The following is a 23770-nucleotide window of genomic DNA, read 5'->3' as shown; positions in this document are numbered from 1 at the left end:
GGTTGCTAGTTATGCTCTTTTTGAGCAGGAATGCCACCGATTCTAGAAGAGTGCTCTGTGGCTCACCACCAATGTTCCCTTCGCTGAGAACAGTCCCAGTTTCCACATCACAGGCCCAAAACGTCTCCACTGTGAAAGCAAACCTATCCCTGTGCACCACTAATCCACAGACCTCCTGCCAGCAGTGTATGGAAGTCTAGAACATGACATGGAACATAGGAAGCAACCTTACACTGAGCTGGACCGCTGGTTTGTCTACTTCACTACTGCCCACACTGATGGGCAGCAGTTGTGCAGGGTTCAGGCAGGGATCTCTCTAAGTTCTACCTGCAGGTGCTGGGGACCAAACCTGGGGTTTTCTGCATGCAAAACAGATGCTCTGCCACTGAGCTACAGTCCTGCAAGATGGGATTGGGTGCAAAGCTAATTGCCCCAGAGAGTTACACTGAAATGGGAGAGTCAAGTGCTTTGGACTGATAAAGGGACACAATCTTTTCCACGCGACTGCCGGGAGCTGCTCTGCCAAGAATCTCCTTATTTGTCAGAGGCATCCGTACATGAGAGGACTGGCAGAGAGCACATCTAATTCTAGGAAGCCCCCATTTTTCTGTCGTATTTCCACAGTAACAGCTTAAAAGCTTGGACCGGAGGACTTCCAGCAAGGACCTGCTCTGAGGTTATGCTTCACTCACCAGATCAGCAGAGCCCGAGGCTGTGTGTTTTGACTAAGAAAGAGCTCCTGTGTCCAAGAGCAATCTCTGTGTCAGTGGCCTTTAAAAGCATTGCGAGGGAAAGGGTGGGGAGAAACCAGCAGCGGAAAGGAGAAAATCTCCTGTATCCAAGGAATATCTTCCCCCTTGCTTACAGAGAAACAAAAGAACGAAAGAAACTCCACTTGTTTCAGGTTATCAGAAGACTGCCAACTACCAGCAAAGGAAGACCTGGCTCCATCATGGACTGAGTAAGGTCCAGCAGCTCAGCCTCGCTTGCTCTAGGGATCCCCAGTGGTTCTGCTGCCTGGTGATAACCAGGGAAGAGCAAGAATGAAGGTAGCAAATAGTGCTTGAATAAACCTGGGCACCATGTGACTATTATGTACAAACTTTCTTGGACTGGACTGTGCAAATCTTTCGTGAGCTGCTCTGGGAGTCTCTCGGGGCTATAAAGCAGGATAACAGCATGATAAATCAATCCAGGTGCAGACTGCTTGGAGCAAGGGAACGGACGTTTTTTTTTTCCAGGGGAGCTGTTCCCCTTTCAGAGCAACCTTGAATAGAGAGAGGAGTGTGCTCTCCATTACAAGCAGGGGCGGCTATTTTCTCCTGGAAGCACTATCGCTTTCACAGTTGGCTTACGGCACCGATGGGATTGTGGTGCCCAGGTGGCTGCAGCCTCAGATTACAAACTCCCAAGATTACGCCAAGGCAAGATGACCTGGCCTTGCAAACCTAGCCTTGATTGGGTTGTTCCTTTCTTTCACAGAAACTACGAGCTGAGCACACACACACACACACACACACACACCAAGGGCTGCCGGGGAGGGAGATGGGAGCCCCCACGTGTGCATCTGGGGGGCAGAGCAAGGACAGCGCTTACCCTCCAGCTTGCTGTCTGCATTCTCCTCCACATTACGAATCTCCCTCTGTTCCGCTTGGGCTGGCTCCGGCCTCTCTGGAGCAGGCAGCTCCCTTTTTTCACCTGCATACCAGGGACAGACAGACAGACACTCCTTGATGGGGAAAGGAAAGCGACAGATGTTCTCTGCCTCTCCACCCCCGCCTCCCCTCCCCACTCTGCACGCCGCTTTTATCCAACTTGATGACTGCAGAAAAAGTCATAAAATTATTTAACAGCGCTAGAGCCTGCTGGCAGCAAAACCAGGGCTAACTGCCCGAGCCCATTGAAATGCAAACCCTAACCCTACAGAGCTTCGCAGTGGGCACTTAGCAATGTGGCACCTGTCAAGCTCTTCTAGCCCTGGGTCCCTGGTGAGCAGCACAGCACAGCACCTGATGCTTTCGCAAGCGAGCAAGCTACTGCAAAGTAGATAATGCAGGATCTGTCAATGGCAGGCAATTCGTTGCACGCACCCCAGCAATGACTAAAAGAGGCGAACCGATCCAGCCACACTTACAATGGAGGCAGTGGCTGAGCAGGGGCCTGAGAACTCTTCACTGGAAAATTCCCATATATAAAGACTCATTAAAAGCGAGGTACAGTGGACGCTTGGGTTGCGAACGTGATCCGTGCGGGATGCACGTTTGCAACCCGCAGTGGCGCATCTGCACAGGCGTGGGTTGTGATTTGGCGCTTCTGCGCATGTGCAAAGCGCGATTTAGCGCTTCTGCACATGTGTGACCGCTGAAACCCGGAGGTAACCCATTCCGGTACTTCCGGGTTTCGGCGGCCCGTAACCCGAAAAACACAACCTGAAGCGTCTGTAACCCGAGGTGTGACTGTACAAAGGAAGCAAACCCTTTTTATTTCACTCAAGATGGCAGAAACTGTTGTCTTGCTGTAGGATGTGGATCTTTATCTTTTCCCTTTTTTTGGCATGGGCAGGAGGAAAATGCCAGTGCAAATTAGGCTCTGGGGAAGGGCGCGCAGAGGTCATGTGGCGAGAGGGGTTGGCTATGGATAAGTACCAGGAAAGGGAAAGCAAGTGATTGGAGGCTCCGGTTGTGTGCAACTCAGGTGCCCCTGCAGCCAGCGGTGCCCTCTTCCAGAATTCTGCGACAATAGCCAAGCGCTGCACTGATTTGCGGTTTAACTGCAGAAATGCAAACTATCTCAGGGTCCCAAGGGATAAAAACAAACTCCCTAGGAAGATGCATGGGTAAGGCACCCACCTGTCTCAATCTCCTTCTCAGGTTGCATCTTTTCCTTCAAGTGTTCAGCTTGCTGCAGGCGGGCGCCATCCCTCTCGCCATGCTTGTCCAGCTGGATGTCTTTGTAAGGGGGGCGTTCATCCTCGTGTGCAGGAGGCTTGGGTTCTTTCCCTGGGTGGTCCTCCACCTTTTTCTGGCCACCTTCACCCTTTGCCTGTTCGGGAATGGGCTTCAGCTGTGCCTGTTCCTGCTCCTTCCGCAACACAGCATTCCCCTCCGCCAGGTCGTTCTTCTTGGCTGGTGGCTGCTTGTCTTCAGGCTCCTCGTGGTCCTGGCCCTCATCCACCAAGACCTGGTCATGTGGCACCGGGGGCTCGTGGCGGTGGGCTTCTCCTACAGGCTGTGCAATGCCTGTGGGGAGAGAAGGAAGGTGGGTCAGCCAGCAAAGAGCAGAGGACGCACTGCAAAGGAAGGTGTCACCCCCTGCCATCTCATCTACCTGGCTGAAGACAAAATTAAACTAGAATTAGGAACTACAGGAAGAGCTGTGGAATTGGCTAAGTTCACAGACAGTCTCTCACTTTTCCCAGCTCCAGTTCTAAATTACCTTGGTCAGGCCGGTCCAGTTGCACTTCCTCTTTCGGCTTCTCCTTCTCGCCTCTCTTAGGCACGTCCATGGGATCCAAGATCTGTGCCTTTTCCAGCTCTTCATTCCCGTTCTGCAATTTGGGTTTGTCGCGGTCATCGGCCGCTTCTTCAATGGCTGGTTTCTGGTCTGAAAAGGGTGGAGATGGTTAAGCGAGCAAGGAAGGCTAAGATTCTTGCACTGCTAAGCTGGCTTAGGCCAAACTGTGTATTGCACAGGAGGTCTGCAACTGGATCTCCTGTTGCTTTCTGCTCTTAATTAAATGCAGCTGTGCAGGAGAGGTATTGACAATTTGATTGGAGCAGCAATGCGGTTTGACCCTTTTCTCTTGCACCCCTGATCTAAATTCCACTCTACTGCTATTTGACCTAGGGTAGGTGGGGGAGGGCTACAAGTCAAACAGAAACTAGAGGAAGCAAAATTGGGGGAATTGTATGGGAGCCCTCCCCCCTTCCCTTGTGCCTTTTCAGTTGTTTAACAGCTCCCCCACCCACCCACATGCTGCATTTCATTGAACAAGTAAGCATTGGGAGATCTGGTCATGAATTTCCTCCATTCACCTAAGTCCTCCCTGCCCTGTGCTGCACTTAAAGGTAAAGGTAAAGGGACCCCTGACCATTAGGTCCAGTCGTGGCCGACTCTGGGGTTGCGGCGCTCCTCTCGCTTTATTGGCTGAGCATGTGGTCAGCATGACTAAGCCGCTTCTGGCAAACCAGAGCAGCGCACGGAAACGCCGTTTACCTTCCCGCCGGAGTGGTACCTATTTATCTACTTGGACTTTGACGTGCTTTCGAACTGCTAGGTTGGCAGGAGCAGGGACTGAGCAACGGAAGCTCACCCCGTCGCAGGGATTCGAACCGTCAACCTTCTGATCGGCAAGTCCCAGGCTCTGTGGTTTAACCCACAGGGCTGCACTTACTAAGAACAACTGAGATGCTGCTGCTGGAGCCACTAGATGGCAGCATTGCTCTTGCTCATTTGCATTCTGTGCATGTCAAGCAGCAGGACAGGCACAGTGAAGAAGCCAGGCATGGCCAAGGGAACTCACCTGCTGGGGTTAGCAACCAGGAGGAAACATAACAGGGGATTGGCTTACACGGCCTCCACAATAAAAAGGGCAGAGGAAGAAAACAGTCACAGCAGGCGAGGAAGATATAACAAGCACCAAAAAAAAAAAAAAAAAAAAAAAAGGAATCCCCAGATGGGAGTGGACCAAGAAAGCTTGAAAAGCTGCCAGAAAGAAACACAAGCGGCAGTTTGGGGGCCTGTTAATTCACTGCATCCTCCTGAAGGAATCGCCAGCAGATCCCTCTCTGCTTGCAAAGATCATTGCACAAAACAAACAGCATGGCTAGAAAGCGGGGAACGGGGGGGAGCACACAGCAGGCTCCAGTCTTTCCCAATAATACCTCGGTTTAAAGCCTGCAATTACCCTAGATTACCACTCTGCAGGGAGGCAGCCTGCAGCAAACAAGAGAGAGAGACTCCTGCCCTGGTTAAGAAAAAAGCCAAACCTCTGCAGGCCGAATCCTCGGCTCCCTACATCAAGAGAATGCACATGAGGGGGGCATACCCGTCTCGCTCGCAGCTGCTTTTCGGTCAAATGGTAAGTACCACCAACCACCACCACCCTTGCCAGGAAAGCAACAAACCAGCCTTTCCCAGCCTGCTGCCTTCCAGCTGTGCTCGCTGGGCCTTGTGGAATCAGTCTAAAACATCTGGAGGGCACCAGGTCGGGGAAGTTGCCATAAGACGTTGCATTTTCCTACCCAGTCACCAGGGGCCCCGAGGATACAGTTCTGCAAGCACAGCAGAGCTTGCCCTGACTTTTCCCTCGCTCCTGGCAGCAGCTGAAATCGCGCCAAGCATTTCCTGCACGGTTAAGTCTGAAATAGACATTTTCACACTTACACTCCACCCTGTGCCATTTTCACTCTCGCCTCCTCCTGGGAATTAAAACTCTGCTTACACCAAGTGGGGGCAGAGGACTTCCAGCAGGTATACGGAGGTAGTTTTGAGAGGCTGGGAGCAGCGAGCCTCCAATTTGCTCCGGGTGAAGTCTCCAGAGACTCCCAGCCTGTGTATGCGTGCAAATGACCGTGGGGTGTGTGCCAAACTAGGTCTTGGACCCAGGTGAACTAAAAACTAGCTTTGCCCTGCGCAAAGTAAGTAACCAATAAGAGCCCTGCTAGATCAGCTGAAATGCCCATCTAATTCCATGTCCTGTTCTCACACGGTCTAACCAGAAGCTTCTGAGATGCCCCCAAGCAGGATCTGAGTGCAACAGCACTCCCTGCACCTAAGATTCCCGGCGAACGGTATTTGGAGGCTTACTGCCTCCCGCAGCATTATCCTCCATGAAAAGAGGTCCTCTGTGGGTCCTCCTCTCTGAGTGGGCTCACCTCTTCGCTCCTGCCCAATTAAATCACACCGCTGCCCAAAGGGAGAATGCAAGGCAAGCATAGGATGCTGATGCTCCTTCTTGTGTCACTACTTGCACGCTCAGAGGTAGCAGGTGAAAAGGCAGTGAGAATAAGGAGCAGCTGGGTCAGGAGGTTCTGGGGGTCGCTGTGGGGCAGGGGGCTGCAGCAGTGTGCAGCCTTGGCAGATGCCCAACAATGGCAGCCTGGCACTAGCCCTGCTTTCCAGGGGAAATTCTTCTCCTCTCACCCAGCAAGAAAAGAGAGAAGATGCATGTGTGCATAGCTGAATAAGTGTGTTTATTTCTGTGGTGTGAGCATGCAGGGAGTTAGGGCTATGTACACGCTGCATTAAAAATAAAGACCCTTATAAACACACAAAGTTAATCAATGTGCATACATTTGTTTATTTTGCATGATTTATTCTGCTTGTGCTATTCAAGAGAGGAAATACAGATTTAAACAAGGCAACGAAGTCTCACTACCCCCTGGAAATACTGCTTAGCCGTCTCCCCTCAGCATTTGCAATTTCACCCAGACACAATGATCCTAACTTTTCTTCACAGTCTAGTCTCCACAATCCTAGCAACTAGAAACCTGTAATATAGGAGAAATGGAAAAGCTAAGAATAGCACAGATGCTGAATTCTTTAGGTAAAGGTAAAGGGATCCCTGACAGTTAAGTCCAGTGATGGACGACTCTGGGGTTGCGGCGCTCATCTTGCTTTACTGGCTGAGGGAGCCGGCATTTGTCCACAGACAGCTTCTGGGTCATGTGGCCAGCATGACTAAGCCACTTCTGGCGAAACCAGAGCAGCGCACGGAAACGCCTTTTACCTTCCTGCCGGAGTGGTACCTATTTATCTACTTGCACTTTGACGTGCTTTCGAACTGCTAGGTTGGCAGGAGCAGGGACCAAGCAATGGGAGCTCATCCCATCGCGGGGATTTGAACCGCCGACCTTCTGATCGGCAAGCCCTAGGCTCTGTGGTTTAGACCACAGTGCCACCCAATACCAAATTCTGCACAAAGATAGTGGAATATCAGAACACACACGGTTCAGCACATCTAGGCCTTAATTCTTACCCTGTGTCTGGATGTGCCACTTCAAATTGCAGGTGGGGATTTACAGAAACTTTGAGCATCACAGGTAGCATGACAAGGATGAGGGGTTTGGCCTAGTGTTCTCCCAGAAATGTTGCTGTTTTATGTGTAGGAGTCTTTTTTCTCAAGGTGAACCATTTCACCATTTGAGCTCCCACCTGCCATCTGAAGTGGTACTGCTCAGTTTTACCACCTCTGTGAGAAGGAGGGCTCTAGGCAACAGAATGCAACAGTTGAAAACTGCTACAAGCCAGGTAAGAGGTGGCATAAACTGGCACAAAACACCCACAGAGAGCTTGGGGGAAAGCCCCCAAGGTGAACATGAAAGCAAGTCAGGGAATAATTTTGCAAAGAAGCACAGTCACGTGAAACCAATTGCTGCTTGGCTCAGAGGGTCGGGCTACTGGTATTGCTTCCTCCTCCGCTCCGCAGTCCAGAATTGTGTCCTAGAGGCAACGTGTCCCAGAGGCAAACGTCTCTGAGAAAGAAGAGAGCAGGGTCCCTGGCACAGTGAGAATGTTCAAAGTGAAGAGAAACTGTTGGGGGTGGAACTACGCAACCAATACAGGCATAGGAACACAGGAAGGTACCTTATACCAGGCATAGGCAAAATTGCCCCTCCAGATGTTTTGGGACTACAATTCCCATCATCCCTAGTTAACAGGACCAGTGGTCAAGGGTGATGGGAACTGTAGTCCCAAAACATCTGGAGGGCTGAGTTTGCCTATGCCTGCCTTATACCAAGTGAGACCATTGGGTCCATCTAGCTCAATTCTGTCTACACTGACTGACAGTGGCTTCTCCAGGATTCAAAGCAGGGATCTCTCCAAGCCATACCTGGAGATGCTGGGGATTGAACCTGGGTCTTCTGATTGGAAGGCAGATGTTCCACCATTGAGCTAGAGCCCTTTCCAGCAGCACAGCATGACCAAACTCTTACTTCAAAGCTTTGCTGCCCTGGCCCCTTTGAGGGGTCAGAGGAACCTGGCAGGTTGGGAAGTTTGATAAAGCCTTGTAGAAGCTGCCAGATAAGACAAGGCAGCACTGGGTGGGCTACAGGAACCTAGGCAGAATATGGGCAGCACAGATTTCTCAATTCCCCAGTACAGGTGGTGGACTCTCCTTCCTTGGAGGTTTTTAAACGGAGGTTGGGTGACCATCTGTTATGGATGCTTTAGCTGAGATTCCTGCATTGCAGGGGGTTGGACTAGATTACCCTTGGGATCCCTTCCAACTCTTAAGATTCTATTGTTTCCCTGTGGTCTTGTGTTTACAGCCGGAAATGGAGCTCACAACATTTTGCACAGAAATGAAGTTCCCGTGCCGCTGAAAGCCAACACTTAGCAATCAGAATAAGTTATGCAAATTTCTAACAAGTCGCTGTATTTTCATATTTTCTCTCTGTTGAACAGTCTATCAGCTTTTGCCCACATAACTTGGATATTTGGGGGTTGGAGGTGGTAAGGAACAGAGGCCTAAAAGTATGGATTTAAAAGGAGATGAACAGCCAAGAGGACTGGCACCAGGAGCCATCAAGGAGAACAGGGAGCATGCAGGATACCTAAGTTCTCTGATCTTCGGAAGCCTCACTTCAGCGATCCTCTAGTGCTTTGGGCCACTGGCCACATGAAATGTCTCCTTTTGTTAACCACATGCGTTTGGAAGCTTGCTGCTTCCTAACATATGTAAAACAGGGCATGTAATCTTCCCAAACACAATGGTGTGTGCTCCACTACCCGAAAGGCCCACACAGGAAAAATACTGTGCATTGAACAGTCCTAAGTCATGGAGGCACACTGCCCAATAGGCATTATTTTGCCATATAGTGGAATTTGCTTTAAACAAAAATTAATGCATTTGATTTTACATAAAGCTAAGCAAACTCCCTGCCTTGTCCACAGTCCCACAGACTGCAAGGACCTTCTTCTCCCTGGCCCTTAAAAGGGGGGGGGACGGACGATGACTATGATTATGAATAACTTTGGAGAAACCTTGCTGTACAGCTGCAAGGCCAGAGGTTTGGACAGAAATTTGCTAGTTACATTCCGCACCAGTAAACACACCCAAAGCATTAATAAAGTAATGCCTCTGAGACTCCCACCTTATCAGAGGGGGAAGAGAAAACTAAAAAGAAACAGAGAATGTTCTTTATATTTCCTGCATTTCACAGGAGTTTAGGCGGGCAACCTGTACAAAATAAAGCTTGCGGCCGCCCAGCATTCCAGAGCAGGTGAAAAGACCAAGGTCTCGGTGATAAAATTAAATTCCTTGCAGAAGCTTCTGCAGTTTGTAGCAATGGCCGATCCAGGGATAGCCACCGAGTTACAAATCTAACAGGAAGAAAGACAGACAGACAGACAGACAGACAGACAGACACACACACACACACACACACACACACACACTTTCTCTCTCCCTACACACACAGTGCAAAACAAAAGGAGAGAGATAAAATTCTCCACTCTGTAATAAGACAAAGTTGCCTCTAAGCCGTCATTTTCTCAGCAGGAAGCAAAATTAAGTTCATCATCAGGGCGTGAATTAATGGCCTCTCACGCTGCTTGGAAATCTATAAGGGGCTATATGTGGTTTGCAGAGAACCATTTTGCCCAGGATGTGTAATAATCGCTGAAACTGTAGAGTCGCCCTTGTGGTCCCTTTGGATAATGTTACAGTAATGCTGTGCCTCTTAATGTTTTATGAGGGGTGCTGGGCTTAACAGGAAAAGGCGAAGAGGCTGTAAAAGCTTCTTGGCTTACAAAAACAACAGAATATATATATATCTCAGGGCTAAAGAGTTGGGCGGGCAAAGCGTGGAGGGGGGGAGGAAGGAAAAACCCCAAATGTTGGGAGCAAGCCCAAGTGCTGAAGACTGAATGATGGTGCGCACAGAGCCAGCCCAAGCTAAATCATACTACTGTGTCTGCATTGCAACATGGGTGAGGAAGGGGACGTTTCTCACGGGCTTTCGAAGTGTCCCCATTTATTTTAATGGTTCACGAATCGGTCTCTCGGGGACGTAATAAAATCTCATCATGAGCAACCCTAAAAGCTTTTCCTTTTCCCTCTCCAAGAAATCTGACTAGGATAGCAGCAATGTTCCCAGGAAGGTGTGGCTCACTCCAGATTCCTGCCCGCAGCTCCTGCTGCATTACAGCCGATTCAGGCATCTAAGATAGAGTAACCTGATCAAACCGGTTTGTGTTACTGGACAATTTGGGAGAGCATTAATGGGACATAGAGCTGGAAAACATTTCAACCAATGTTTTCTAAAAAACAAACAGACCCAGAATAACTCCTAGCTGCTCAAAAATTATCTTTCCTCATAAAACAGAAAAGGAACAGTTTAGCTGGGCAGTCTGAGAAGCAATTTACCCGTATTTTTCGCTCTATAAGACGCACCAGACCACAAGACGCACCTAGTTTTTGGAGGAGGAAAACAAGAAAAAAATATATTCTGAATCTCAGAAGCCAGAACAGCAAGAGGGATCGCTGCGCAGTGAAAGCAACAATCCCTCTTGCTGTTCTGGCTTCTGGGATAGCTGCGAGGCCTGCATTCGCTCCATAAGACGCACACACATTTCCCCTTACTTTTTAGGAGGGAAAAAGTGAGTCTTATAGAGCAAAAAATACAGTACTATATGTGGTGGAAGAAATGTTAGGGACTAGGAAAGAAGGCTGATCACCAAAGAATTGATGCTTTTGAATGATGGTGATGGAGGAGACTCGAGAGTCCCATGGACTGCAGGAAGATCAAACCTCTCCATTCTTAAGGAAATCAGTCCTGGGTGCTCACTGGAAGGACAGATTGTGAAGCTGAGGCTCCAATACTTTGGCCACCTCATGAGAAGAGAAGACTCCCTGGAAAAGACCCTGATGTTGGGAAAGATGGAGGGCACAAGGAGAAGGGGACGACAGAGGACGAGATGGTTGGACAGTGTTCTCGAAGCTACCAGCATGAGTTTGACCAAACTGCGGGAGGCAGTGGAAGACAGGAGTGCCTGGCGTGCTCTGGTCACAAAGAGTCAGTCACGACTAAACAACAACAAAGGACTGAGGAAAGTGTGCAAAGGAAACTGCATAAACATCTACTCATTTCACAGGCAGCAAAACTGCAGTTTAAGGTGAGCATCCTTCAGTATCATTTGACATAGCCTCTCCTCCCACTGACCTTTACTGGGCCCTGGGCTCCTGCGAAAGGAGAGGAATGCGTCAAGAAGCCAAACTTTTCTTCCGTTCAGAAGTTGGGCTACCCATGTCATGGAAAGTGGAGAAAATGAGTGACAGAGGGTGGGATGGGGGGCTACCAATTGGGCAGAAAACGTTGGCATTTTCTATCTATTATAAGGAGATGACAGCTACAAAAGGGTTCCATTTTGAATGTCTGCTTCCATTGATCTCTCTCCTAGGAATAGGTCAGCCTGTTCAAAACTCAGTAAGTTTCTGAAGAGGAGATCAATGAAGTTTAATCCTTGTTGTATATAAAAGAGAAATCCGCTCCAAATATTAACAGCATCGCCTCTCTAGGATCACTGATGTTCAGGTTGTTTTTTTTCTCCTAGATTTGGCTGCTAGATTCTAAGTGTGCATGACTCAATTCAGATTTTGGATAAAGAAACAGGTTGCTAACCAACTTACATGCTTCTTTGGCTCTAAAGATCCATGAAGGTAAGACAGACCAGCCTCTGGGACATGAGGTTAGATCCTCTGCAATCAATATGTCCCTAACAAAATAACTCACAGAACAGAGAAATCTAACACTTGGCGTCCAGCTAAACTGAAATACAAGCAAACAATTAAAATGTGCTACAGGCAGAGGGCACAAGAAACTAAAAAAGTGCCCCATAACAACACAGGTATGTGCAGAATGAAGCTTTGGGAAGCTAAACACAAAGTACTCAAGCAAGCAAACCACACCATATATTGCAGATGTTCCAAAGTGCCCATCAATTTTGGGAAAGGGATGGGGATAGAAGCAGGAGAAGAAATGCAGTTCCCGATCTCTTGGACTAGGCTCACAAGAGAAAGCTTCTATAAATGGAAACACACAACAACACAAATTCTGCCCAGTGGTTAATGCTCCAAACTGCCTTGTTTCTCGCCAGTGGTTCAAAGGACTGTGAAAGGGGAGAAAAATCATCTGGAACTAAGATGTTATTTATACAGGGCAGGTATAATGCCCACTGGCAGACCTTTTCTCATGTGCAAATCCGAAACTGTCAACAGTTGGGGGGGGGGATGACTATGAAAGTTAAAGTTCAGTAACCTGCACAGTTCTGAATGGCACAACATTTAGAAGAGTGACTAGTGGGGTGCCACAGGGTTCTGTCTTGGGCCCTGTCTTATTCAACATCTTTATCAACGACTTGGATGATGGACTCAAGGGCATCCTGATCAAATTTGCAGATGACACCAAACTGGGAGGGGTGGCTAACACCCCAGAGGACAGGATCACACTTCAAAATGACCTTGACAGATTAGAGAACTGGGCCAAAACAAACAAGATGAATTTTAACAGGGAGAAATGTAAAGTATTGCACTTGGGCAAAAAAAAATGAGAGGCACAAATACAAGATGGGTGACACCTGGCTTGAGAGCAGTACATGTGAAAAGGATCTAGGAGTCTTGGTTGACCACAAACTTGACATGAGCCAACAGTGTGACTCGGCAGCTAAAAAAGCCAATGCAATTCTGGGCTGCATCAATAGGATTATAGCATCTAGATCAAGGGAAGTAATAGTGCCACTGTATTCTGCTCTGGTCAGACCTCACCTGGAGTACTGTGTCCAGTTCTAGGCACCACAGTTCAAGAAGGACACTGACAAACTGGAACGTGTCCAGAGGAGGGCAACCAAAATGGTCAAAGGCCTGGAAACGATGCCTTATGAGGAACAGCTAAGGGAGCTGGGCATGTTTAGCCTGGAGAAGAGGAGGTTAAGGGGTGATATGATAGCCATGTTCAAATATATAAAAGGATGTCACATAGAGGAGGGAGAAAGGTTGTTTTCTGCTGCTCCAGAGAAGCGGACACGGAGCAATGGTTCCAAACTACAAGAAAGAAGATTCCACCTAAACAGTAGGAAGAACTTCCTGACAGTAAGAGCTGTTCGACAGTGGAATTTGCTGCCAAGGAGTGTGGTGGAGTCTCCTTCTTTGGAGGTCTTTAAGCAGAGGCTTGACAACCATATGTCAGGAGTGCTCTGATGGTGTTTCCTGCTTGGCAGGGGGTTGGACTCGATGGCCCTTGTGGTCTCTTCCAACTCTATGATTCTATGATTCTATGCATTACAGAGTACTTCAATGGATACCTCTGGCTTTCTTGGGATACGAAGGAGGAGGAATAGGTATGGTGAAAGGATCAGCTTGGGTTGCCCAGTTCTGATGCCTAGCCTGCAAGGTGACAGTCATGCGCCATGCATTTTAAAACAGGGACCAGGGGGTGGGGTGGTGGGAACCTTCAGCAAAACGTCTTTCCAAAGTCCTTCTTAGAATGCTCAGCATATCATGCTGCAGTGTTAGCCCAGATCCTGACTTGTATGTGAGTCTCTAGCATGGGCGACATTCCAAGATCGGACTGCATTTTGCAGAGGCCCCCCCCCCCCGCCCAAAATGGGGCTGCAGATGATTCTGCAAGCACATGCCTGGCAAGAATGAGGAGAAGGACTTCCCCCAAGAAGTACAGACCGTAGCTGCTAGCTTTCGCAAGGTTACTGAATGGCATCGGGGAAACTAGTTCACCGTTTTCTCCTGACACACAGACTGTAAAACTGAACAAAAAATGACAGCAGGGCAATAGCTCCTTTTTCTGTGTCGCAGGAGCTATTAAAAGATTGCTCTTCCCAAAGCACAAGGGAGTGCTCCAGCGAGCCAAGCTGTTCCAGCAGCTATTAGAAGCCGAGGGGGGAATGGTGCATAATAATCCACGTTTCGCACAGAACCCGGGATTCTCGTCTGAAGAATAACCACAAGCAATCTGGCGGTGGGGAGGAAGACAGGGATGACAAGGCAGGTGTATCCAAAAATGCCTGCCACAGGTGCAAGTTTAGAAGCTTGTGTTGCATTCCCCCCCCCCCATCCTTTCCTATATCCCCTCTGGCCTGCATGCAACGCAGATGTCAGGACTGCCAGCTCTCACCGATAACTGCACATGACGACCATAAATTAAACAGACCAGCAGCGCACACAAGACACCAAGCTAGAGCCATGTCTCATCAGATGCAAAAAAAAAAAAAGGGGGGGGGAATCCGAGTGGATAGATAAAATATAACAAAACGCTGCGGCCAATTTGGGCTGCTTAAATGACTGTCTGAAACTGTCAGGGAAAGAGCACAGAAAGAACGTGAATCAAGTCTTTGATATAGAAAATCACAGAGAGATGAGGAAAGAGGGAGAGGGGGTGGAATCTAAGCAATGATGTTCATGTAAGGAGCTGAAAAATATTACAAAATCTTAATCCGCCCAGGGAGACCCTCTGGGGGAGGGGAAGGTATCTTTCAAAAGCAGAAAGAAATTGCCTAATTAGATTTTTTCTTTTTCTTTTTTTTTAAAAAAAGTGGGTAATTGCCTTCATGTGCTTTCAAAGGCAGCTTAGCAACCTTTTAACGTACGTATGCACTGTGTGTAATAGCAGAGCCTCTCTGAAAGGGGTTTTATACCTTCCCAAAGAGCGTCTGACAGTAAACCCCCAGCAATACAGATGGGGGCGTAATGGGCACTTGGGTGTCGTTAGTGAAAACACTATTCGAAGTTCGCTGGTCAATACGTGTTCACATAAAAGGGCAGCGTTCTAATATTCATAATCCCCAGGCCCATGGGGCAGGGTTTTAATGAAAGTCTGTACAGTTCTGGGCTCTGCAACATCAAAGGCGGCAATAAAAAACAATAACACGCACACACACGCACGAAAAAAGCCCCACACTGCACCTCCTGGCGCACAATTGACAGGCAAGGGGCGCATGGCAAAGGCAGGGTAAGAAAAGGCACAGGGTGGCTGTAGGGATTGCCTCAACACACCAACCCATCAATTAAAGTGGGGCGGGGGGAAGACAGGAGGGGCCCAAAGTCAGGGACAGGCTAAAAACAAACTGCATGCTGCCTGACGAGAAAAGCCATGTGTTTCCGCGAGAGGCTCGTGCAAGAAATAAGAAACAGATGTGGGCCGGAGGAGTGTGCGCCGGGGAAAGCCGAGCAACGCTGCAGCCCCATGCATGCTTTGAATGACAGGATGCATCTGCCTGGGGAGCAGAATAAGCAGCGGTTGAGGGAAGGTGGCCGAGGAACAGAGAGCAACTGCTTGAAAGGCAATCTCATGAGGAACAGAAACACGATGAATAAGCAGCGCCACTCCGGTGGAACGGTGCAGCTCCCAGCATGCCTTGGGAGTTGGGTTCATTGTTGTTTGGTTTCCCTCAGGGCCTATTTTTCTGCATTGTTCCCTCTCGTGTGTAGCTGAGGGAGCTTTTGTACACGTGTGGCTTAAACCTACTTGTTCTGGGGTGGCCAGGGGTACATCCCCGCCCATTCTGACTGGAAAGAGAAAATTGTGAGCCTTCCACTCAGAGTGGCCACAGTGGCTATCGTTCCTCAGTTGCCTCAAGACTAGACTAACCAACTACAGCTCAACAACATGTGGCCATCTTTGACAACAATCCAGAACTTTTTACTGCGGCAGGAATGGAGCTGGCTGGCTGGGGCCACCAGGAGAACGTTAAACCAATGCTCTGTGATTGGAACCGGTTCCCTATTCTCTCCTGGTCACAATTTGAAGTGCTGGTTGTGAGTGGCAAAACCCTAAACAACTGAGCCCCAGTCCCTCCCTCAAGTTCCTTTATAATCTTTGAGGTCTACTAAGGATGCCCTTTAATGATACCATCTCTGCGTCAGGTTCAGTCAGCAAGGGCAAGGAGAAACACACTCTTGGCAGCAGCCCACTGTGAGCTTGGGAACTCTGGCCCACAGCAGACTTGGCAAAGTGGGGCAGGATTTCATGCAATAATCTTATTTCTGCACTCCTACCCACTTGCGCGCCCAAACTCTTACCTGCCCTGAGGTTTGGGGATGGGACTCTACATCTGAACGAACGAACAAACGAATGAATGAATGAATGAAGAATGAAGTAAAATAATGCAAAGCCTACAATGGCTAAAGTGCTCACTTACATTTCTCTATCACATTCCAGTTGGCACAAACAACATTCACACACAAAGTAAGTGGCATGAGAGAGTGGCTCGATCATATTTGTCAGCGTCACAGATGAAAACGGAGGCCTCAAACCAGTCCCGGCAGTCGACTGTGTAAACCCCTCCTTGGTAGGTAACAAATGGATGGAAAGCTGACAAGCTAGATTCCAGTGCTAACATGCGTATTAGAATGGGGGTGAGGCAAAGGGAGGGTTACACAGCTGCACCCCCAAAGTGAAAGGTGTGATTCATCTTCCTCCAAGGCTGCAAGCTTGCTTAATTCCAAGAGTGGACAACTACACAGCCCTGAGGGCCACATCATAAATATACTATGAACTGGAGGACTACAGCTAATTTGTATACTTCAGCGGCCTGCAATTAACAATTTGCGCCTGAGTTTTACTAGCCAGGAAGATATTGAGCTGCAGCTAGTGAGCAAGCTATGCTCTATAATAGGCTATTCCTATCCTAAATTTGCCACCTTCAGCATGACATGTTTTATTTAACCCTTTAGCTTTTTTTTTTTTTTTTTTTGAAGGAAATACAGTGGTACCTCGGGTTAAGTACTTAATTTTTTCCGGAGGTCCGTTCTTAACCTGAAACTGTTCTTAACCTGAAGCACCACTTTAGCTAATGGGGCCTCCCGCTGCCGCCGCACCGCCAGAGCACAATTTCTGTTCTCATCCTGAGGCAAAGTTCTTAACCCGAGGTACTATTTCTGGGTTAGCAGAGTCTGTAACCTGAAGCGTACGTAACCTGAAGCGTATGTAACTTGAGGTACCACTGTAGTAAGAACTGCAATACAATGCACCTGAGGGTTCAAAAACAAACAAGCAAACTTTTGGCTGATTTTCAAATGCTGACAATTTCCGTTCCTAAAATTAAAAAGCTGGAATTCTCAGGCCTTTAAAGAAAATCCCACAGGACACACACACAAACCCCTCTTTGGGATGAAAGTGCAACACACCACCATGTTTTAACGTCAGCCAGCACCTAGCAAAATCAGAGCGGGTGGCAAGTATTGTTCAAAAACAAACAAGCAAACTTTTGGCTGATTTTCAAATGCTGACAATTTCCGTTCCTAAAATTAAAAAGCTGGAATTCTCAGGCCTTTAAAGAAAATCCCACAGGGTTGGGATGAAAGTGCAACACACCGCCATGTTTTAACGTCAGCCAGCACCTAGCAAAATCAGAGCGGGTGGCAAGTCCAAGATTCAATTAGATGCAGAAGGATCACCTTCCAGTTTCTCGCACACCTCTGAGGTTAACAGAGAAAGAGATGCGAGTGGCAAGAGATCTTCTGCCATTTAAAGAGGCAGTTTGGGGAGCTTCTTGAGCCGCTGGTGCTCTGAAACTATCCAAGATTCTGTAATTGAATTCAGCGTCACCCCCCTCCTCTTCGAAATGGTATGGGTGCGATAGGAAGGGGAAGGAAGGGTATTGCCTTGCAGCTAAGCAAGGGATGTACAAAAGCCTAGACTTGCTGGGGATGGTGAACCCCAGGAGAGAACTTCTTCGCCAAGGCTCTATCAGAAAAGTTCCAGGCTGCACCAGGAACACAGCAAAGGCCTCAAAGGGAATAGAACAAAGCCTTTCCTCTGACTGCCTCCATTCTTTGTCTTCACAATGATATTTCAAATCACTTGGGAACAAAACAACAACAAAAACCAGTCAACTCAAGAAGAAGAGGTGAAGAGGGTGCCAGGGTGGGGTGTGGGGGGAGAGCAACACACGGCTTGCTTGAGTTAAGGGGCAGTCGAGGGGCAGCAGACACCTGCTTGCGATGGCCTTGTGAGGTGGGACTGCAGCTGTGCCAAGCCATAATTCCATCAGCAACCTTAGTAAACAAATAATAAATAATGCAAGCCAGTAAACAAAGCTGAAGCATAATCGCAGCCTTTGTCAGGACGAAAACTAGCTCCAAATTTATATCCATGCCACGTTTTTGTTTTTTTTAAAGGGGGGGGGCGAGGAAAGGAAAAAGAAAGGAGGCTCCCATAAATTTACATAACTTTTGAGCATGATGAATGGGCCACTATTGAAACCTTGGGAAATACATCATCAGTAGAGAGGCTTGAAACGGCACAGCTTTGGCTGCTAGTGCCCTTCATACAGGTGGCCTGGACAGAGCTATCTCAAGGCTTCACAGAGAGTCTTTGATAACGGGCACTTGTGTAGTTCTTAACTTAATTCACCAGGGGGCACCGTAAGCTGTGGCCTCCACACGTTGCAGATCTCCCCCCAAAAAGGACAATAATATACCAAAAAGCCATCTCAACACACACACACACACACACACACACACAATATCAAAAAAAAAACCTGAGATGACAACCATTTACCCTTTCTTGAAAACCCATTTTTTAATTGTCTAGAGGGTACAACCACCCTGCAGAGATGCAGACGAGGCAATACAGGAGTATTGAAAAGGATCCATTTGTTCAGCTCTTTTGGAACTGGGGGTGGAACGCAACGTAAGGCTAAGCCTCTTCTTCCGCCAGTAAATGTCCTCCCACTCTTCTCCCCCCCCCCAGCGCACCCCCTAAATCAGTGCTAGACATTCTCCCAACCCTAGGGTTGTCATATTTCAAAAAGTGAAAATATGGCAATGTGTTGAGCTTTATTTTATTTTTATTTTTTGCAAAATCTCCACCCCACCCCACCCCAAGTTTTTTTAGCTATTTTAGGAAAATCACTTCCAATATGGGCTGCCATGCGCCTGGACTTTTTTTTTTGGCAGACGAATCCCAGATATGTCCAGGAAATTCAAGACCTATGGCAGCCCTGCTCAACCCTCTGCAGCAGATTTGATGAGGTTGTGAAGGGGGCAGCGGAGTTCTATTGCTCAAGTGGAAACCCTTGAGATAAGGGGACAGCAGCACACCCAAACACAGTGGCACGTACCTGAGATTTTCACAGAGTCCTGATCCGACACTTTCTTTATTTCAGCTGCGAGCTTGCCTGGTTCCACCGCTTCTATTTTTCCTGGGGTGTCTTCAGTTGCTGATAAGGTGGTATACGTGCTAATGACCAATACTCCCAAGCCAATCCACAGTATGATCTGTGCAAGAGATGTTTCAGATCCTTTAATGGCAGGTCCAAATAAAGTGTGCAAGGAGGGGTGGTGTTGGAATAAAGACATCTAACAGAAACTAGAGGCCTGGGGCCAAATATTAGGCTGGTTATTTCAAAACTAACATCTCTCTCTCTCAGCTTTGCAACTCCTGACCACAGGGCACCTCTCCCCTCTGTACTCCACCAGTTTTCCTTATCACTCATCTCCCCGCCACAAACTTCTTCTCTTGTAATATTATTCAACACCTTTCCCTCTTCCACACTTCTTTCATAGATCTCTCTCCCAGCTTTCCTTGCCCTGCTGCCTTCTCGGGTCCCTTGCATTTTCCTTTCCTAAGCTCCTGCTGCTGCTTCTTTTAACCCCTTCTGCCTGTCTTTGCCGCCTCCTCAGCGACTCAGCCAATGGAGACCCTTTCTTTCTTCTTTCTGCCCAGGAGTGCTCTCTGTGACATCACGGCAGTCCAACCAACCACAGCAGGGGTTTCAGCAGCACCACTACCACAAACTCCCTTGGAGCACTACAATATAGATTGTGTCTCATTAAAACTGCACTTTACAGTGAACTCACTAACAGTGCAATCTACCAGTGAAAACTATGCATGCGTAAGTCCTTCCGTGCAAGTGCTGTTAAGCTACACAGATTTCCAAATACTTCCATATGCCTAATTCCTGGATTGCACCCCAACTCGTTAATCATCAGTGTCAGATATAAGAATCACGACTACCACTTTACAGATGAGGACTGAACAACTGATATTTTGCAGCGATTTGTTCCTTGCCACTTCAGATAAAGAAATAATACAGAAACCTGGCTGTTGGAAATTCCTTATAAAGGATCACTTGATCAGGTATAAAGCTTCTACAAATCTGGAGATTGCCATCTGATAGGGTTGCCATATTTCAAAATGTGAAAATCCGGACACAAAAGTTGAGCTTTTGGGGGCAAAGTCCATCCTTCCTTCCTTCCTTCCTCCCCCCCCTCCTTTTTTTTACCCAAAAGTTGTTTTGTTTTTTGTGTGCAAAATCACCCCCAAAATTAAAGTTTTTAGCTATTTTTTAGGAACGTAGACTTCCAGCTATGTCCGGGACATTCCAGATGTATGGCAGCCCTGTCATCTGAGCAGATATCCTTAGGTGCAGCAAATGAACATGCACAGACCCACAAAAATGTTTTATGAGACTTCAGCACAGTGGGCGTGGGGAAGCTGTGGTGCTCCAGAGGTTGTTCAATTCAAATTCCCATCCTCCCTCATGATTTGCCCTGCTAGGTGGGGCTGAGGGGAAGGGAGAGTCCAACAACATCTGAAATGCGCCAGATTTCTCACCCTTCCTTTGGGCCCTGCCTGCATATGATAAGCCCGCACCCATCTTACAAAGTCTCCACCCTGAACAATGCAGTTTTTCTGTGCATCTTGTACATTCCCGTCACAACCAAATTGGGGGGGAAACATCAAACTTCATATTTGAAATTCAGGAGGCGAGGGAGGAGAGCGGAAGAACCTGCACAGGTGTCCTAGGCCTAAGGGTGTACAGCAATTGCTAAACAAGGCAAAGAAGAGAAAGATGGAAGGACAGGACTACAGACATGCATGATCCCATTAACTGTGCTCTGAAGAGCTAAAATGTGCTTGGAGCACCTAACCAATTTGCACAGAATCTATATTAGATGCAAAAACATCCTTGGGGCGGGAATCTTATTCCACTTTAAAATGATGTCCAGCCATCATTGGGAGGGGATGACTTGAAAACAAGGCAACAACAGGAGCTCATGATTCAGAATTCAAACCAAACCAAACCAAAACAATATGTACTTTCCCAATTGTCGGAAGAATGACTTCTCCGCTCCTCGTTCCTTCCTTTCTGTATTCTTCCCCACTAAATTAATCTCTATCCTAAGATTTTTTGTGAGTAGATTATGCAAATGCGCGCAATATCGTTTTAATTTTCATGACTGATTGCGGGATTTAGTTGCAAAATTAGAGGGGTCTTGCCTCCTAAGGCAGCAGAATTCTAGACTTTCCTGGTCATTACAGCAGTTTCATTGCTTGTACTGGAATATACCCACACATATTGCACTTTGATTTAAGCTATCCCTTGAAGTTTCAGTAATTTATGGGCTACTGGATAGGGGTGATCAGCTGAGCAGATACACAATAATAACGGATAAACAATATGGGCATCAGGAGCGTTTGCCTCGCTTGAGCAGCAGAGCTGCCAAACTCCAAATGAAAAAGGGTACTGGCAGAGAGAGAGAGACGAGCGGGTGGATTGTTGGCTGACAGTGAAGGAGATTTAATTAAACTCTGATGTATTATTTTTACCTAGTTAATCACTGTAATTGTCACTGCAAGGGCTTTACAGGGAACCTGGCCTGCATGTCAACGATGCCACTATTACAGGTGTTGGGAGAACCAAGAAGGCACTGTCAAAAAACCACGCCAGTAATACGGGCCAGAAGGTGGCAAAGAAGTCAACAGGGATGCAGAAAAGGGCTGGTTAAGGTATAAGGAAACCTCAGGTCACGCACTCTCCCTCCTCAAAGGGCTAGCAGATCAAGCAGAATACCTCCAAGTTGGACTAGTCTTCTTTCATACAGTTGTACCTCGGCTCCCAAATACCTTGGGAGTCGAACGTTCCACCTCCCAAACGATCAAAAATCGGAAGTGAGAATGTTCTTTTGGAAGCCAAACATCTGACGGGGCTTCCGATTGGCTGTGGGAGCTTCCTGCAGCCAATTGGAAGCCACACTTTCGTTTTCGAACGTTCCATTCGGATTCCGTTCGACTTCCGAGGTACGACTGTATTTTGAAACGAAAGAGATATAGGCCCCAAAGCTCACTACGGAGAAGGGGCAGCCATTGAGACCCTTGCACCACTGCCAACTGGGAGGCAGACACCCAAAAAGGCTTCTCTCAAGTGGTTCAGCCCTCTGACTAACCAGGAACAGTGGCCCCTGAAGACTGCACTCTTCTAACAAGGATGTCAAACTTTCATTCACAGAGCAGGACTGAATGCTCATACAACCCCAGCCACACTCTGCGTTCAGAGGCAGCAACATCTTCAAATAGCCAAATCTACCTGTTTGATTTTGACTGTGCAGGGCTGAACTCACCATCCAATCAGTTGATGAGCTACACACTCAACACCAGTTGGTCTGCAGCTTTAGTACTACGACAGCAACTCTGTTTAACCTTTGTGAAGCCCCAGTCTAGCTAATGCATGCTAGGAAAAGTGTGTGTTCGTGTGTAGTACATACACAATTTTTTTATATTCTCCATTTTACAGCCCATGGTTTCTCAGTACAGTCTAAAGTTACACTGTCCAGTATTCGCAGCCAAGTGTTTCCTGTGCTCTTTTTATTTATGGGGAAACACTATCTTAAATTAAGGATATACAGTGGTACCTTGGGTTACATACGCTTCAGGTTACAGACGCTTCAGGTTACAGACTCCGCTAACCCAGAAATAGTACCTCGGGTTAAGAACTTTGTTTCAGGATGAGAACAGAAATCGTGCTCCGGCGGCGCAGCGGCAGCGGGAGGCCCCATTAGCTAAAGTGGTGCTTTGGGCTAAGAACAGTTTCAGGTTAAGAACGGACCTCCGGAATGAAATTAAGTTCTTAACCCGAGGTACCACTGTATATAACAAGAAGATAGAATGGATTAAAAATGGGGAAGGTTGCAGAGCATGCAAAGGGTAGAGGAGGAAGAGAGGAGAAGTGGCAAAGTTCTTCACAGAGGATGGGCCAGCACAAGGCCAGATGGCAATCAGTTATAGGCATTTCACAGAATTAGCTTCAACAACCAGTTTCTCACAGATTTTATTAGGGAAGAGATTTTTGCAGGGCATCAAATGGAGAGTTCTGCAATTTAAAAATAAATAAATGTGGGAACAGGTGGTCCATGCCCAAGGAGAAAATGAAAGACACTTTTGAGACAGGGATTGGCAAGATCTGCCCTTGAGAAACGGAACACTGAGACCCAGACAAGCAGGTCGGAGGGATGAAGGGTTTTGACTGCCACGGAAGAAGACATCCATTGAGGAAGAGAACAGAGTAAGGACAAAGACATGGATGAACTGAAAATTGGGTCAGGTATTCAGCCATTCTGGAGAATAAAACTTGGGAGATCAAGAGAGCCAAACGTTAGCCAAAGTGGAAGGTCTCTTGATAACCCTTCCTAACAGACTTGAGGCAGTGAAGGGACCAAATCCTTGGCCAGAGTCTTGAAGGAAAAGGCAGCAAAATGGCCAACCATTCCCACAGGAGCGTGACTTTATGGAACTGGTGTGCAGGAAAAGCCAACATCTTGTCAGGCTGGACATTTCTGTATGTTCTGCCCTTAGCACTGCCCTTGACCACTTCCTGAAAGCTAGGGGATCTGAGGCCTCTGCATAGGGAGCATGAGTGAAAACAGAGCTTGTGTCAGCTCTCAGCCAAGGAACGGCGTGGAGAAAGAACACAGAATTTCTGCGAATGATTCCTAAAGCAACAAAACACGTTTGAGAATGATGCACTTTCA

At 47.7% G+C, this 23770-nt stretch overlaps 1 protein-coding gene across 2 annotated transcripts in view; it reads right to left on the bottom strand.

Moving 5' to 3' along the window:
* The window catches only part of SLC38A10 (solute carrier family 38 member 10), an 81121-nt gene that overhangs the window by 6821 nt on the left and 50530 nt on the right, over positions 1-23770 (bottom strand). For both annotated transcript variants that reach the window (XM_081849560.1, XM_081849561.1), the window contains exons 11-14: positions 19081-19237; positions 3436-3603; positions 2850-3239; positions 1597-1698 (exon numbers count right to left, since the gene is read on the bottom strand). In XM_081849560.1, coding sequence (XP_081705686.1) covers positions 1597-1698; positions 2850-3239; positions 3436-3603; positions 19081-19237 — 817 coding nt within the window. The remainder of the gene's footprint in view (positions 1-1596; positions 1699-2849; positions 3240-3435; positions 3604-19080; positions 19238-23770) is intronic.

The sequence above is a fragment of the Podarcis erhardii genome (assembly GCF_964252035.2).
Source record: "Podarcis erhardii genome assembly, chromosome: 2".
NCBI lineage: Eukaryota > Metazoa > Chordata > Lepidosauria > Squamata > Lacertidae > Podarcis > Podarcis erhardii.
This window is presented reverse-complemented; position numbering and strand designations above follow the sequence as displayed.